Source organism: Podarcis vaucheri (assembly GCF_965113315.1).
Source record: "Podarcis vaucheri genome assembly, chromosome: 12".
Classification (NCBI taxonomy): domain Eukaryota; kingdom Metazoa; phylum Chordata; class Lepidosauria; order Squamata; family Lacertidae; genus Podarcis; species Podarcis vaucheri.
The window spans coordinates 32,270,800-32,286,476 of NC_138750.1; the positions used below are offsets into that span (position 1 = coordinate 32,270,800).

At 43.3% G+C, this 15,677-nt stretch overlaps 1 protein-coding gene across 1 annotated transcript in view; it reads left to right on the forward strand.

The window, feature by feature from the left end:
- The window catches only part of AGMO (alkylglycerol monooxygenase), a 135,244-nt gene extending 127,618 nt beyond the window's left edge, over nt 1–7,626 (forward strand). The window contains exon 13 of the mRNA XM_082193963.1: nt 5,410–7,626. Coding sequence (XP_082050089.1) covers nt 5,410–5,490 — 81 coding nt within the window. The 3' untranslated portion in view covers nt 5,491–7,626. The remainder of the gene's footprint in view (nt 1–5,409) is intronic.
- The last annotated feature ends 8,051 nt before the right edge of the window (nt 7,627–15,677 follow it).

Sequence of the window (15,677 nt, forward strand, 5' to 3'; positions counted from 1 at the left end):
ATGCAGTTTATGGCTTAGAACTTATGAGAGAAAGCATTCGGGCGGTCCCTTTCCCTGGCAGAACACCGAGAGCAATTCCCCAAGCTGCAACACACATGTGAGCATCTGACCTCTTGTTAGCACACCATGGGAGAGGTTAACAATTGTTGAGACTTCAGGCATCCCTTTGACATAGAAGCAAAACAATAACAAGCTTTGCCAGGATACAACTATATGCTGGGGGGGGGGAGAGAGAGCTGTGTTTGGTTCAGTTTGGTTATAATTTAAACAGGGGATGGGGGGGGGGACCCAGTGGGTAGGGATGCAAATGTATCACAAGAAAAAGAAGTGATCAGCATACTCCTTTCAAACCACCCCTCTTATTTATGTAATTTGTTTCAGGCAAAAACTGCAGTTGGCTTGTCTGTGTGCTACTCTGGTTCATTGTTTCTGATAGGCTGGCCAACATGAGAACAGGATGTGGGGAGAGATGGGCCTGATCCAGCAAGGCTCTTATTACGCTTGTAAAGTCACCTCTTTACAAAGTATCACATTTTAATAAGGTGCTATCCCATAGCTGTTGAATTCACCAATGCAGCTACCACAACAAACACGAATAGCTGGCCAGCTTCAAGAGATGAGCTGAAATTTATCAGAGAGATAATCTTCTGAGAAATCTTTTGAAAACCTGCTTCCTTGGAAGATGAACACTTTGCTAAATACAGTGGTACCTCAGGTTAAGTACTTAATTCGTTCCAGAGGTCTGTTCTTAACCTGAAACTGTTCTTAACCTGAATCACTACTTTAGCTAATGGGGCCTCCTGCTGCTGCCATGCCGCTGGAGCACATTTTCTGTTCTCATCCTGAAGCTAAGTTCTTAACCTGAAGCACTATTTCTGGGTTAGCAGAGTCTGTAACCTGAAGCGTATGTAACCTGAAGCGTATGTAACCCGAGGTACCACTGTATTCTGCATTTTGTGTGCATGCTTGCCACCATTTTCTTCACAATGCCCTGGGACAATGCTACTTCAGAGGCACTGGGGGGGGGGATACAAAATTGTGGCTATTCTGCCAACATAGGAACTCCACAAAAAGAAACAAATAAAGAACGCGGTGGGGATGGGACTTTCCAGTGCTGCTATTTATTGTGACCCCTTTCCCCAGAAACTGTTGGATAATTTCCTTCACCAAAATGTCCTGACTCAATTTTGCTGTCCAGGTATACTGTGGTTATTTTGACTGCTGATCTCTCCCTATTTTCATCTAATATGATCTCCTTTCTAGCACAGATGTATGGTCCTTTAAGTGGGTCATAGGTTGGGGCACTAAGGGATGGCAATGCCTTTTCTTACTTACACTTTTGTATCAATCTTAAAAAATCCATTGCAATGGAACACAGGTTAATGGTCTCAAAATTGTAGCTAAGGGTGTTTTTTTGTTCAATATATAGTACATTAATGATTTTTCACATTAAATATGTTTGCCATTGGACTATATTGCTGATATTGCTGACAGGTGCCAAAAAAATGAGAAGAAAATATGTTGTTGGATTCTGTGTATTCCATGGTAGTATGTATGTTTTTTTATTGAAGGCTGTGATAGCAATAGCCAATGTGATAGCCAGTTACTATTGATGTAATTGTAATTAAATGTATTTGATAGCAGTGTCGAAACATGCAAAAAGTTGAAACGTGAATTGCATATCAAGGCCACCTTTCTGAAAGATAAAATACTTTCACAAGAAGCAGAGTTTGGGGTTTAACCACTCATATTGCTGCTAACACATATTAGCTTCCACCTATTTCTAAACTGTAGGTGATATAAGAAGCCTTGTTTCCCCATCCCACATTATGACATTGAACAGATTTTCCCCGTTTAAACTATGCTGGAGCTTGGAATCAAATCAAATGGTTGGCAGGTTTTTATGCTGTTAGAACATGTATTCAGGTAGAGAGCATTTTCTCCTTGTGTGTTATGTAAGAGCTCGTGCCTTAATGAAAATAGTGGAGAAGCTATATATTACGGTTCATAGGAAAGTGTTAGCTAGTTCATCTTTTCCAGGACCACCAGAGGGCAGTGTTTAACACTGCAGGAATAAGAGTCTCCTTTTGTTTTCCCCCTCCTTGAAGTTTGGTTTTAGGGATAAGAGACCTTTGTGATAACTAAGGTTGTGTGTATTCAACCATTAGTTTTAAGGGCACAGTGACTGTGGGAAGTTACAGACTATGAACTGGTTACAAACTATGTACTACTGTAAATAGCTTCGGATCATTTGAAAGAACTAGTATAGAGTGAAGGGGGCAGGTTTATTGCACGGCAGGGATATTTGTATGGCTATTTCTGCATTGCCAACCTGATTCAGAACTTTGCTGGTGCTTCTGTGCTCACATAGAGTTCTGAGGTATCAAGGGCTTCCCCCATTCACTGTACAGTGGTACCTCGGGTTAAGTACTTAATTTGTTCTGGAGGCCCGTTCTTAACCTGAAACTGTTCTTAACCTGAAGCACCACTTTAGCTAATGGGGCCTCCTGCTGCCACTGCACTGCCAGAGCACGATGTCTGTTCTCATCCTGAAGCAAAGTTCTTAACCCGAGGTACTATTTCTGGGTTAGTGGAGTCTGTAACCTGAAGCGTTTGTAACCTGAAGCGTATGTAACCCGAGGTACCACTGTAATATTTGTGACAGCTCTGTGTGACTAGAATATGACAGCAGGGCTGACATTTTTTTAGAATTCCCTATGTGTGTAGTGGTTTGCCTGTCCATTGGCACTCCTCAACGAACATCTTCAGTATGAACATGTATGCACACTAAGCTATTTGGAGATACCATAGGCCTGTGTTGAGTTTCCATCCTTAGGGTTTTTCTACAGATTCTTCTTTCCTTCTGCAAACCTTAGGTATGATACCAGGTATGATGGGTGTTGTATTCCAACAAGATCTGGCACACACCAGGTTGGGAAAGACAGGCCTACAGCAACTGGCATTGGTTCTTAGGGTTTCAGACAGGAGTCATTCCCAGCCCCTGAGACTGAACCTGGGATGGGCAAAACGTGCTCTATCACTGATAACAGAGCATTCATAGAGGCTCTTAACCACGGTATTATGTTGGAAACATAGTGCAGGAAGCAATTAATATGTATAAATTATCCAAGGCTGCCCACCTAGTCCATGATTTAACCAAAACTTGATTCCAGACACAGGCTGCCCTGTTTTGAACAACACATGTGGCAGATGATTGTGTGCTTGTTGGGCCAAGCTATGGAAAGCTATGTGAGCCAAAACCAGTACTTCAAATCAAGCCTGCAAAATCAGTGTTGATCTGGGGCATGTGCATAATACACTCCAGCAGCCTACTCTGTTCCAAGGGGTTAGTGGTTGTGTTCTGCTTCAGCTGCAGCTCACTAACCAACCTTGAAGGGCAGTCTTGAGGTTACAAAGGCATGAGCGATGGGTGGATGTGTGCATTCCATCACCCTTTCTCCTGACTCTGCTGTCAAGTTTCTTCGGGATTGTCATGCTAAATTAGACCCAGAATCCATCTTAGAAACTGGAAAGCAAATCTTACTTTGCAGTATGATCTTGACTCATTACTAGTGTATCGTGCCTTCTGTACTGAAGACATAAAACCTTGAATGTGCTCGGCTTTGAATACGGCGTGCTTTTGTTTTCCTTTTTAAATGAAAATCAAACAGATTCCGTGACACAAGGCATCTCATTCTTTTATTTAATACGCTCCCCCTCTAAACGCTCATGGCATTTAGAAACACACAATAAAGATGGAAATTCTTTTGCATCACCACATTTGGGGCGGGGGCGCGCAAATGCACACTTTTAAAGGATTTCCCCTTCATATAGTAATAGTTATCAGAATCTCAACTGAGAACACTTCTTGGGATTTAACAACCCACAGTTGTGCCTCAGGACCACCATCATTCAGTCATTACTCCCCTTAAAGAACACTGTGGTTTCGGCACCATTGTAGAAATGTTCTTTTTAAAATTAAGCCTATATTTAAAACCGCCTTATATTTAATGCATATTTCAGAAATGTGGTGTGATCTTTCTTTGATAAATAGTTACAGGAGCACATGCAATTATAGCTACATAAAGAGATTTAAGCACCATGAAGAGCTTTGGGGTTTTTTTCACCTAGCCTTTCTCTGGATAAAGACAAGCACAGAAAATTGTGTGTTGAAGTGTGTGCGCATGGAAATTTTCCCACCTTTGTAGTGAAATAGGAGTGGCACTTTTGCAACTGAGAGAGAGTAGGAACTCACTGGATTGCAAAAGTGGCCCCTTCATTTTGCTGCGCACCACAGGCCCTTCCAGCCGACTGCTGCATGTTAAAGATTAACAGAGTTGGAAGGCATCTCAAAGGTCATCTAGTGCAGCCTTCTCCAACCTGATGATGTTTTCAACTGCAACTTCCATCATGTCTTACCATTAGCCACGCTAATGGGAGATGTCATACAAAACATCTGGAGGATGAAGGTTGGGGGAGACTGATCTAGTAGAAACCTCTGCTGATACATCAGCAGCCATCATAGGTGGACTTTCAGTCTCTGCTTAAAAACTTCTAGGTAAAGGTAAAGGTACCCCTGCCCGTACGTGCCAGTATTGACAGACTCTAGGGTTGTGCGCTCATCTCACTCTATAGGCCGGGAGCCAGCGCTGTCCGCAGACACTTCCGGGTCACGTGGCCAGTGTGACAAGCTGTATCTGGCGAGACAGCGCAGCACACAGAACGCCGTTTACCTTCCCACTGGTAAGCGGTCCCTATTTATCTACTTGCACCGGGGGTGCTTTCGAACTGCTAGGTTGGCAGGCACTGGGACCGAACGACGGGAGCGCACCCTGCCACAGGGATTCGAACCGCCGACCATGCGATCGGCAAGTCCTAGGCACTGAGGTTTTACCCACAGCGCCACCCGCGTCCCTAACAAAAACTTCTAGTCTAACATAATAAACAATTATGTCTAATGGGAGGCCAGCTGGCTAGGCCCGGTTGGGCTGTTCCCTTCCAGCCGTCCCGCTGCAAAGACCATCACCTCTGCTCCGACATAAATCAGTGACCTGGGCTTCTGAACTGTGCACACAGAATAGGTGTGAGGCTTGTGGAAGCATACTACAACTACAGATTTATTAATAATAAATCAGGACAAAGAAACATGCCGTGTGTCTCTCTTGTCGTCTCAGAACAGCTAAAAACAAAAGCTATACACAATGGAAGTTCCCAGCATACTGTTCTGAAATGTAAACAGACATGTGACACACAACAATTCCACACGTCTGCTCCTTAAGGTGGAATGGAAATGTCAACAATAATTTGACAGCATGCCTTATTCTATTCCTTGGTTTAATTTATAATAAAAAAAATATTGAAATGAAGTTCGTTCTCTCTCTCTCTCTCTTTCTCTCTCATATACTACAGGTGTTGTTTTCACTCTGCATTGCTTTTTGGGGAATACAAATGATGAAGAAACTCACCTCAAGCGTAGCAAAGCAGCACTGAAAAGAAATATGTCCAAATCTCCACATTAGGAATGCAAGAGCCTTTCTAGATCAGACCCAGAGGTCCGTCTAGTCCAACATCCAACAGTGGCCTACCAGATGCCCATGGGAACCCTTCAAGCAGAATATGAGCACAGTGGTGTTCTCTGATTCATCATCCCCAGCAACAAGTATTCAAAGACTAATACTTGGGGAAGTGCATGGCTATTGTGACTAGTAGCCATTTAGAGCATTTTCCTCCATGAATTTGTCTTATCTCCTTTTAATGTGTCCAAGTTGGTAGCCATAATTACATCACATGACTGTGAATTTCCATAATTTAACTGCACTGTGTGAAGAAGTACAGTGGATGCTCGGGTTGTGAACATGATCCATGTGGGATGCACGTTTGCAACCCACAGCGTTCGCAATCCATGTCTGCGCATCTGTGCATGCACGGGTTGTGATTTGGCGCTTCTGCGCATGTGCAAAGCACAATTTGGTGCTTCTGCGCATGTGCGACTGCCAAAATCCGGAAGTAACCCATTCTGATACTTCCGGGTTTCGGCGGTCCGTAACCTGAAAAAATGCAACCCAAAGTGTCTGTAACCCAAGGTACACAAAAGTTTATATACCTCTACCATGCCCGCCTTTCTCACCCCCCCCCCCAAACTAAAAAGGCTCACTTGTTGTAACCTTTATTCATAGAGGAGTTATTCTAGACCATTGGTCATTTTAATGGCTCCTTTTCCAGCTCTGTGTGATCTGGTGACAATTATTGCATGATGTATCCCAAGTGTGGTTGCATCCTAGATTTCTCTCTCTCAAACCTTTATTGGCATATGTACAACATTCCAGTAGATTTCTATAATGATTTCATAGATTTCTATAATAATATCCTGATTATGAGAGTTTTATTTTCCTAATGATGCCTGACATGGAATTCACATTTTTCACAGCTTTTTCCACACTGATCCAACATTCTCATCAAGCTATTCACCATGAACCCAAGATCCCTTGTCACCCAGTTTGGAAAGATCTTTCTGGAGCTCTTTTGCAATCCCTTTTTGTCTGACCACCCTGAAAAAAATTGGTGTCCTCAGCAAATTTGGCCAACTCACTGCCTGCCTCTTACTCAAGGTCATAATTATAGCTAAAGTACATTCCAGAGATGTGGTAGAAATCTATGGAGTTGGTTGGGGTTTTTTTAATGTTCACTTACTGCAATTTTATTTTTTGAAACAGTTAAGAAGCCTCAAATTGTTTTATTTTATTTTATTCAGGGTGTCGCAAACCTTCTCATACATAATGTAAAAGGAGTACTTTGCATCAATTCCACTCATGTGCAACCATATGTGGAAAACTTTTGAACAATTGATGAAACTCATAAATGGCATGCCTGGGGGGGGAGGCCTCTCCTCCTTCCGGAGGGGAGGTGTTGTGGGCGGGAGACGATTCCCACGTCACGCAGGGGGCATTATGCCCCCTGCCCCATTCACATGGCTGGCGCGCCATGCCCCCGGTTGAGCACCCAATCGGGCGGCTTGGTGGGGGCGTGGTTTGCTGCTCAAGATGCATCCGCGCCAGCCATTCAGCCCATTTGCACACCTTTTCGTCGCGAGTCACCCACCCACCACTCCCTTAGGGCTTAGGGCTTAGCTTTTCTCTTGACCTTCCTATGGACCTATGGTTGGTTGCCCAGGTTACCCAGGGGGCCTGGTAGGAATTTTTTCCAACTGGCAAATTGGCACCGGCCTTTTGGGGGTTTTTTGCCTACCTCGTAGCAATCGTCACAACTTTCTTGGTATTTGGCGGTTAGGCATTGGAATGTGTTGTTGGTGTGTGGAAGGGCAAGGTGTGGCCATCGCCTACCCCTTCAAATTTGGGTATTCCGTTAAAGGAATCCGGTGGTCGTGAATCCTGTCCGATGCCTGTGTGGCGGGGGGGGGGGGCATGGCACAACCCTCAGTGACATCAGGGGAGAGCTTATAGTTGTATTAGCATCAACAGGCTCCCCCTACTGGTGGTTAACCCCTCTTCAGACTCACCCCTCTCCGAGTGGGTGGAGTCAAATCTTCCGTGGTCCAATGCCTAAGCCAATACCTTCTCACTTGCTGTAATCAATAAAGTTGTGGCCTTTTCTTGCCCATTAACCTTATATACTGTGTCCACGTGTCTTTATTCCTCCAAGCGGGGATCGGGTCCTCGAACCACAACTAACTACTTTTCTTCTGACATAGTACAGTCACCATAGTAAGTATAGATGGACAAATTCCACTGATTTAAGTTGACCTTATGTATTAATAAACCTATTCCCAGCCAAATTACATTATCCGTGCATTGGATTGTGCCTTAAAGCCCATTAAAACCTGTAGGGCTTACTTCTGAGTAGTCAGACATAGGGGCATGGCCAGCTTTACCATTAGGCACAGTAAGGAAGCTGCCTTGGGCCTCAAATGCTGGAGGGAACTAAGTTGTGTCCATCATGTCGTGTGCCCTACACCCACCAAGTTAGCCTGGTTCTTTGAAGGATGGTATCCTTTTGCCCATGTTAAAAATTCAACTTTCATTTGAATTGCCTTATGTACATGGCAGAGGCAAGGTGCTGCCTCGTCCTTTGCCTCAGGAAGCAAAATGTCTCGGGCCGGACCTTGATAGGGTTACACAGTTACCGGTAAATATTTTTATTTCTACCTGCGTTGCTGAATAAATGCTTCTCCAATATCAACCTGCCCATACACCGGGATTCTCTTTGGAGACCCACAGTTCCAGCCAAAGACACCTCCTATCTGAAAGGGACCCTAAACAACAAGCCCTCCACTAGGTCCCACCTTGTAAACCAGATGCAGCCAATGTGATGCCTTCCAGATATTGTTGGAACGCAGTTGACATAATCCCTGACCATTGTCCATGATGGCTGGGACTGATAGAAGTTGGAGTTTATCAACATCTGGAGGGTAGAATGTTAGCTACCTCTGCTTTAAGCAGTCTTGCTGCACCATTCAGACACCAGTTCCTGCTCCACACTTCTACATAGCCCCATCCTTGATGACCTTTGAGTGCCCTAGCCAACTGAAGCCTTGCCTAGGGCCTACACTGATTTCTTTTTGGTACCAGGCAAGTGTGTGTGTGTGTGTGTGTGTGTGTGTGTATACACACACACACACACACACACCAGTCCTTTTAATATCTGATGTGATTTTAATGCTGCCACTTTATCAGCTGCTTTGACAGATGCTCTGTTTTTGTGTTGATATGATTCTATTGTTTTAATTATTTTTTAAAACCATATTAATTTATACAAAAAGTTGTATGAATATATAAATACAATTACTGAATTATGCTGGAACATCATCGACTTTCCCAGTTGTTTAGCTGCCTTCTCATGGCTCTATGAAAACAAATAGTTATAACTGGAAAACATCATGTAACTCAGACTGTTAAGATTCCTCCTCTCTCTAGGAATATGCATGCTTTGCAATGTAAATTAGCAGCTGAGAATAACCTGGCAAAGAAGCAATTTTCCAGGAGTGCTTATTGAGTCTTTTCAGGACTGTTCGTACCAATCTTCATCCACTGAATGGACATGTCAGAGGGATTTTGGTGGTTTGATCTGCCTTGTTTCAAAACAACCATCTTCCATTGGAAAGATGCCCTTAATAGCATTTATTCTCCTCAAGAATAGCATAATTTCTATTGCCAGGTTTAAGGGCAAGTGGTAGTTCACCATGGTTCTAGATATGATCTGTAATATACTTTCATATCCTCTCTTATCATCCTTGCTCGGATGTCCCTTTTCTTACAGGTCAGAAATGTGGCCAGTTAAATCCTGATCCACAAACTGTGATTCCTGCACTTTATATTACACACCATAATGAATGGAGGGAAATGTGGTTAATGCAAGCCTCCCTAATTCATACTTCCCCAAACAACACACAAACTGAAACATAGCTAAATGTGTACAGAGATGTGTATGTATGGGGAAAGTGTGCGTAGAAGTGCATATATTCATGAAAATAACATGCAAAAAATTGTCACGTTTGGGGAAATTTATTGCAAAAAATGTGCATATTGAGAGAAATCCATAGCAAGCATGCACCGAGAGAGAGCAGGAAGGCTGGCTTGCTTCTTTGCCCATAGAAAAAATGCTTATGTTTTTGTGTGCGGATGTATAAAAATTAAAATCAGCCGATTTTGGTGAACTGAGTTTGGAAAAATGAAAAACTGAAAAGGAACTGAAATGGGCAGATTTTGTCTATTCTTATACAGTATTGGCCCCCACGGTAGGGAGCAGCCATTGAGCTAAACTCCTCACACCATCATCGCTGCAGCTAATCTGGTTGGACCAGGGTGACATTGAGTTCAGGGCTTCATGGGTGCACTGGTGGACCCAATCCAGCCCTCCTGATGTGGCAGCGCAGCCCTGACCTCACAGCCACCCAGCCTCTGTCTTGTCCAGGTAAGTTGGAGTGACCCTGGTGTCAGGGTTGCTCCATGACTCGACTCCAGCACACCAGATGCTATGGATACCATAATTAGGAGGACCAAACTCTAGACATTTTGCATTTACAGTTCTGGCATATCTGGGTCAAGAAAGGTGGCAGATAAAAAACAATTGTATGAAATAAAACCACACTTGAGTCCGGTTTAAGTCAGATATGAGAGCAGCCACATAGCTTTCCTCAAGCCACAGACTGTGTTTTTGCACATTTTGTGCCATCTTCATGGGCAACTGTGGGAAACATGTCATGTTTTGACATGTCTTGGACTGACACTTAAGCTGTTTTGTAAGGAAGTACGTAAATAAGAAAGTGCCTGCATTCACTATTTCTGCAGGAAGAACAAAACTCATGACAAAAGTGCAATGGCAAACCCTAAAAATAAGACATCTTAATTTACTGGTATTTTTTTATAATCAGTGGAAAGCTTGGCTCAGCCTTCTGTCATCTGTACTCAGCAGGGAAACATGGAAGCAGACTGCAAACTGATGACAGGCCTTGTGCAGTTAACTTACGATTTTCAGCCACACTGAAAAGTGCTAGACAATTAGCCTGCTGTCTCACCCATCCACAGCCCACATGAACCACCATGCTGACTTTAAGATTGCTTATTTTATTTTCCTTTTTTTTTTGCCCTTGGGCCTTTCTCTTTCCTTCACCGAGGGAAAGTGTTATATTTTGCATTGAGAGCCTGACTTTGAAGTAGGGAAGACTCAACTCTTTCTCTGCGTTGCCTCCAAGCAAAAGTAGAACATATGATACTTCCAGCTGAAAGGGTGTGCTTGTTTCTCTCACCAGGAAAGGTGCTGGGAGAAAAAATCTGCAGCAATCAAGAGAGAAAGTAGCTTCCTGAAGTAACACATCTTTCTTACTTTATTAGTTGCAAAATCGTCAGAGCTAAGATCAGCATGGCAAGGGAAAAGAAAGACTCAAGTCTAGGTAATGATTTTCACAATGCATTTTCTGTCCATGTAAACGAGTCAAAAGAATCCCAGGATATATACTCATCTGTACATCTGTAACATATGACAGCCACAGATACAGAAAGCAATTATTATGATTGCATGACACGCAGATGTTCTTAAGGTTGTTTTTTTAAGTGTCAAAACAGTGGAATGTGTCCAGAGAAGCCTATTCCTGGCCTTAGAACCTGTTGAGACCTCCTTGCAAGAGCAGGATCTCAGACCAACATTATTGTTTGCCCTAGCACCTGGCAAAGGGACGCGGGTGGCGCTGTGGGTTAAACCACAGAGCCTAGGACTTGCCAATCAAAAGGTTGGCGGTTCGAATCCCCGCCACGGGGTGAGCTCCCGTTGCTTGGTCCCTGCTCCTGCCAACCTAGCAGTTCGAAAGCACATCAAAGTGCAAGAAGATAAATAGGTACCGCTCCAGCAGGAAGGTAAATGGTGTTTCTGTGTGCTGCTCTGGTTCGCCAGAAGTGGCTTAGTCATGCTGGCCACATGACCCGGAAGCTGTACGCTGGCTCCCTCGGCCTATAGAGCGAGATGAGCACGCAACCCCAGAGTCAGTCACGACTGGACCTAATGGTCAGGGGTCCCTTTACCTTTACTTAGCACTGGCAATTAGCAGTATAATGGTTCTGAGCGTGTAGGTTCTATTTTTTTTAAGTATATTGTTTGTTTAATATACATAACCTCCATCAGTATACATTTAATAGATTGTTAGAACCATAAATGCTAGTAGCTTTCTCCACAGCTTGTGTCAAAGAATGTTACAAGTTAATTACATGATTGAAAAAGTACTTGCTTTTTCTCTGCCCTGAACCTACTGTGTATCAGTCAACTCCCAAGTTCTAGAATTCAGACAGAAAGTAAAATTTCATCTGCATTATTCATGATTCTGTAAGCCTCTATCCATCTTACTTTTTTTCTAAGTTAAAAGCCCTTATTTGTAGCATTTTGCATTTATTTATTTTTTGTTGCCAAAACGACTCTCGTTCCCGATGTATTTTAAAATCATAAGGGCCACTTCCCAAATAAACAATACTTTGGCTGACATGATAAACAAGTACAACTCTCTTTTGTAGGTTAAACTCTAGTACTGATACCAACAGAGTACATTTCTAAAAACAGTCCATAAGAAGTACTGAAGTTATTTAACAGGGACAGTTGAAGGTAGGGGTGGAATAATTGGTCTGTGCCTGGTTTTATGCCAGTTTCAAATGTTTTCAGTCAAATGTTTGTTCTACCCCATTTGAACAAAAATCTATCAAAAATGTAATATTAAATCTGCATGAAAAATATAAATATGGAAATACATTTTTACTGTACTTTTTTGTCAAAATAGACATTTCTTAATTACCTTTTCTCCCAAAATATCTATTTTTGTATGTGTTTTGATTTTTTTTAAAAAAACCCCACACTTTTGAGCTGAAAACTGTGATAACCTTTGGAAAGTGTGGATTCCAATTTTCTGATCCATATATCATCCAGGAAGTGGGTATCAGGTCAGTTCATATCAGAATTTGCAATGATTCAGTTTCTCAAGCATCCCCAGTAGGAAGTTAAAGTTAACATTGACCAACTAACAATGTTGCCAAGATGTTATTTTTCTGAATGCATCATATTATCATAAACGGGACCAGCATGTGAAAAGGAAAACTTAGGGTACACATTAAACACATTATTCCTTTCATGTGTATCCATCCTCTGTATTTCATTATTTCAGCACTGTCCTTCGGTCCCTTTCATGTTTCTCCCAACTTAATCTTGCTTGCCTTTTTGCTATTTTCTTCCATCAATCATTCTCCCTCCGCTTACATCTCAAGAAGAGCCTTTGCTCATTTCACAAGCTGCTTTCTGACCATGCTCACTGAGGACAGAGGCGACAGACAGCTCCAAACAGCAGTGGCATCAGATTAGTTTAAAGGAGGGGGAGGAGGGGGAAAGAAAACCTGCCATGGATCATTTCAAAATCAGGACTTTGACATGTGTGGTTTTATTACCGCAGGGTTTCTCACACACTTGTACCTTTTCGATAGGAGTATTGTGTCAGTATATAAATTGCCAAAAGTGTTCACCAGGAATGAAGACATGTGAAGAAAGTTGAGGTATAATTTGACACAGGCCCTCGGGCTAACTTGTATCTCCCTGTATGTCATCATATCTCCCTCTGGTCTCTGGCCTGTGCAGAGGAAAGGAGCTTGCTAGAATCACAGACACTATCAATCATAGTGTGCTGTTGCCCCACTGTAGACTTCTGCTTCTCAGTCTTACTGGACAATATTCCCTCTTTGACAATGCTTTAATAGGATTCCTATAAAAAACTCAGCTCTTCTCTTATATTGTGCCTGGAACAACAAGGGAGGGCTGAAAAAAGAGCTGTACATCAGCCCAAGATTGGGGGATGGCCATAACTTTATTTCAAATGACAAACTGTTTAGTAACCCCATTGCAGAGGGAGGATATACTTTTGTAGAAGAAGAAGAAGAAGAAGAAGAAGAAGAAGAAGAAGAAGAAGAAGACACTGCTACAGAGACTGTTCTAGTCAGAGTAGACCCACGAAAATTACTGAACCTTAGTCATTCCTGTAAACTTTAATAGGCCTACTCTGAGTAGGACTAGCTTTGGATGTGACCTTGATTCAGTATACCAGTTGGTTAACTACCTAGAGAAGCAGAATGGCATTGGGATGGGGCCAATGCACATTGGGCAAGGCTCCCCTTTGCCATTTCCCATAGGGAAGCATCTGGTCTGAGCCAATGTCAGGAGTTGACATATCTTGACACTTGCCAAGGGCCACTGCCATCATGGCTGGGGGGCCACAGCCAATCTGCGGAGCTGGCTCCTCCTCCTTGCCATTGCTTCCGATACACCAGTCTGCTCCCCAATGAAATGAGCAAGGAGAAGCAGGAATAACCTCTGAACACCTTGCCTTCACTTTCAGATGTGGCACCAACGGGCCTAAAGAGCAGCAGTTCTCACCTCTTAGGGGAAGAGGGGCCACATAAGAAAGGGAATCCAGTGAGAACATCTTCCCCAGTGACCCCCCAAATCTTGCTGCTTCTGACTCCATCTCCAGACACTCAACACATCTGGTTACTTGTAGCACTGGGTATCTTTGACATCAGTTGTGCTCCTCTAACTTATTCTTAAATGCCCCGTGCCCTGCAATGACACAATGTGCCACCAAACTGAGCAGCTCCTGGAATGAACAGCCAAATTAGAAGAATATCCAATGTTCCTATCAAGCCTGCCCAATGTTGCCCAGCCAGATATGTCCCAAGACCAGCAAGCAAATGCATACCATCGCTCTGATGCAGCTCCAGCTGGCCACACCAATGCCAGGTGCCATATATTTAACACACATAAACTCTCCCACCATAGTCACAAACAAAAATTTTCTTGTAGGGTGCATTGATCTTTAATGGATATTTGGCACATCTCAAAACTCCTAGATTAGCAGCTTAGGCTGCAGGACTCCAACCCACCCTCAGTTTCTGGGTACAGTGGTGCCTCACAAGACAAAATTAATCCGTTCCGCGAGTCTCTTCGTCTTGCGGTTTTTTCGTCTTGCGAAGCACGGCTATTAGCGGCTTAGCAGCTATTAGCGACTTAGCGGCTTTAAGAAAAAGGAAACAAACTCGCAAGAACTCGCAAGACGTTTCGTCTTGCGAAGCAAGCCCATAGGGAAATTCGTCTTGCGGAACGAATCAAAAAACAGAAAACTTTTTCGTCTAGCGAGTTTTTCGTCTTACGAGGCATTCATCTTGCGGGGCACCACTGTATACCAGTTGGCTGTCCTTGGCAACCCTGATGAGGTTTGTACCAGTTTTACCATCCCAGCTGCAAGATGGTTCCATCTGGATGGCTGCTGTGCAAAAGGGACATTCCATGGAGCACCACAATCCCTTCATCCATGGTTATCAATCCCCCCCCCAAGCACAAACAAAGCCAACTGCAGCCAACCAAAGACAATCAGCCACACCCTAGGCCACCCCAACCTCTCTCACCACCAAGGAGACAGCAAGTGAATAGAAAGAGAACCTCCCCAAGTGATGCTGACACAAAACCCCCACACATACACTAAGTAAAAGAACATAAGCTTCCTCACCCATCCCCTCTCTCCCTCTCTCCTCTCTCTTCCCAACCCTATACTGCATATAACACCAATGTCTCATGGCAAATGTAACTGATCTGTAGAAAACACAGCCTAATGAAAGAGACAACGCATGCGCTTTTGTGAGCAAGGAAAATCTTTAATTTTTTCTTTTATTTATTTATTTATTTTTTTTAGTCATTGGTTATCAATGGCTCCCAGCCATGATTCCTGTGCTCTGCCTCCACTAACAGAGGTAGTAATGTTTCTGAATACCAGTTCCTGGAAACCAGGAGCTCTTGTGCTCATGTCCTACAGGCTTCCCACAGGCATCTGGGTGGCCACCGTGAGATGCAGGACTAGATGAACCATTGGTTCATGCAGCAGACTCTTCTGCTGTGTTTATGATACCATCCAATGACCACATCAGCAATTTAACCACACAGCTCCACCAGTTTAATTGTGACTTACTAAACGGGTAGCGCTGTGTATTTAAGGGAAAACTCACTTAGATGGTTGAGCTGGATTTAAGTTAAGCACCTGGCAGAGGGAGGTGTCAGAAGTTGTGAGCCTACATTAGCTAGACAGTAGTAACACAGTAGTGCTGTTCTCTGATCTCCTGTCTGGCCAGAAAAACCAATTAGGAGATCAG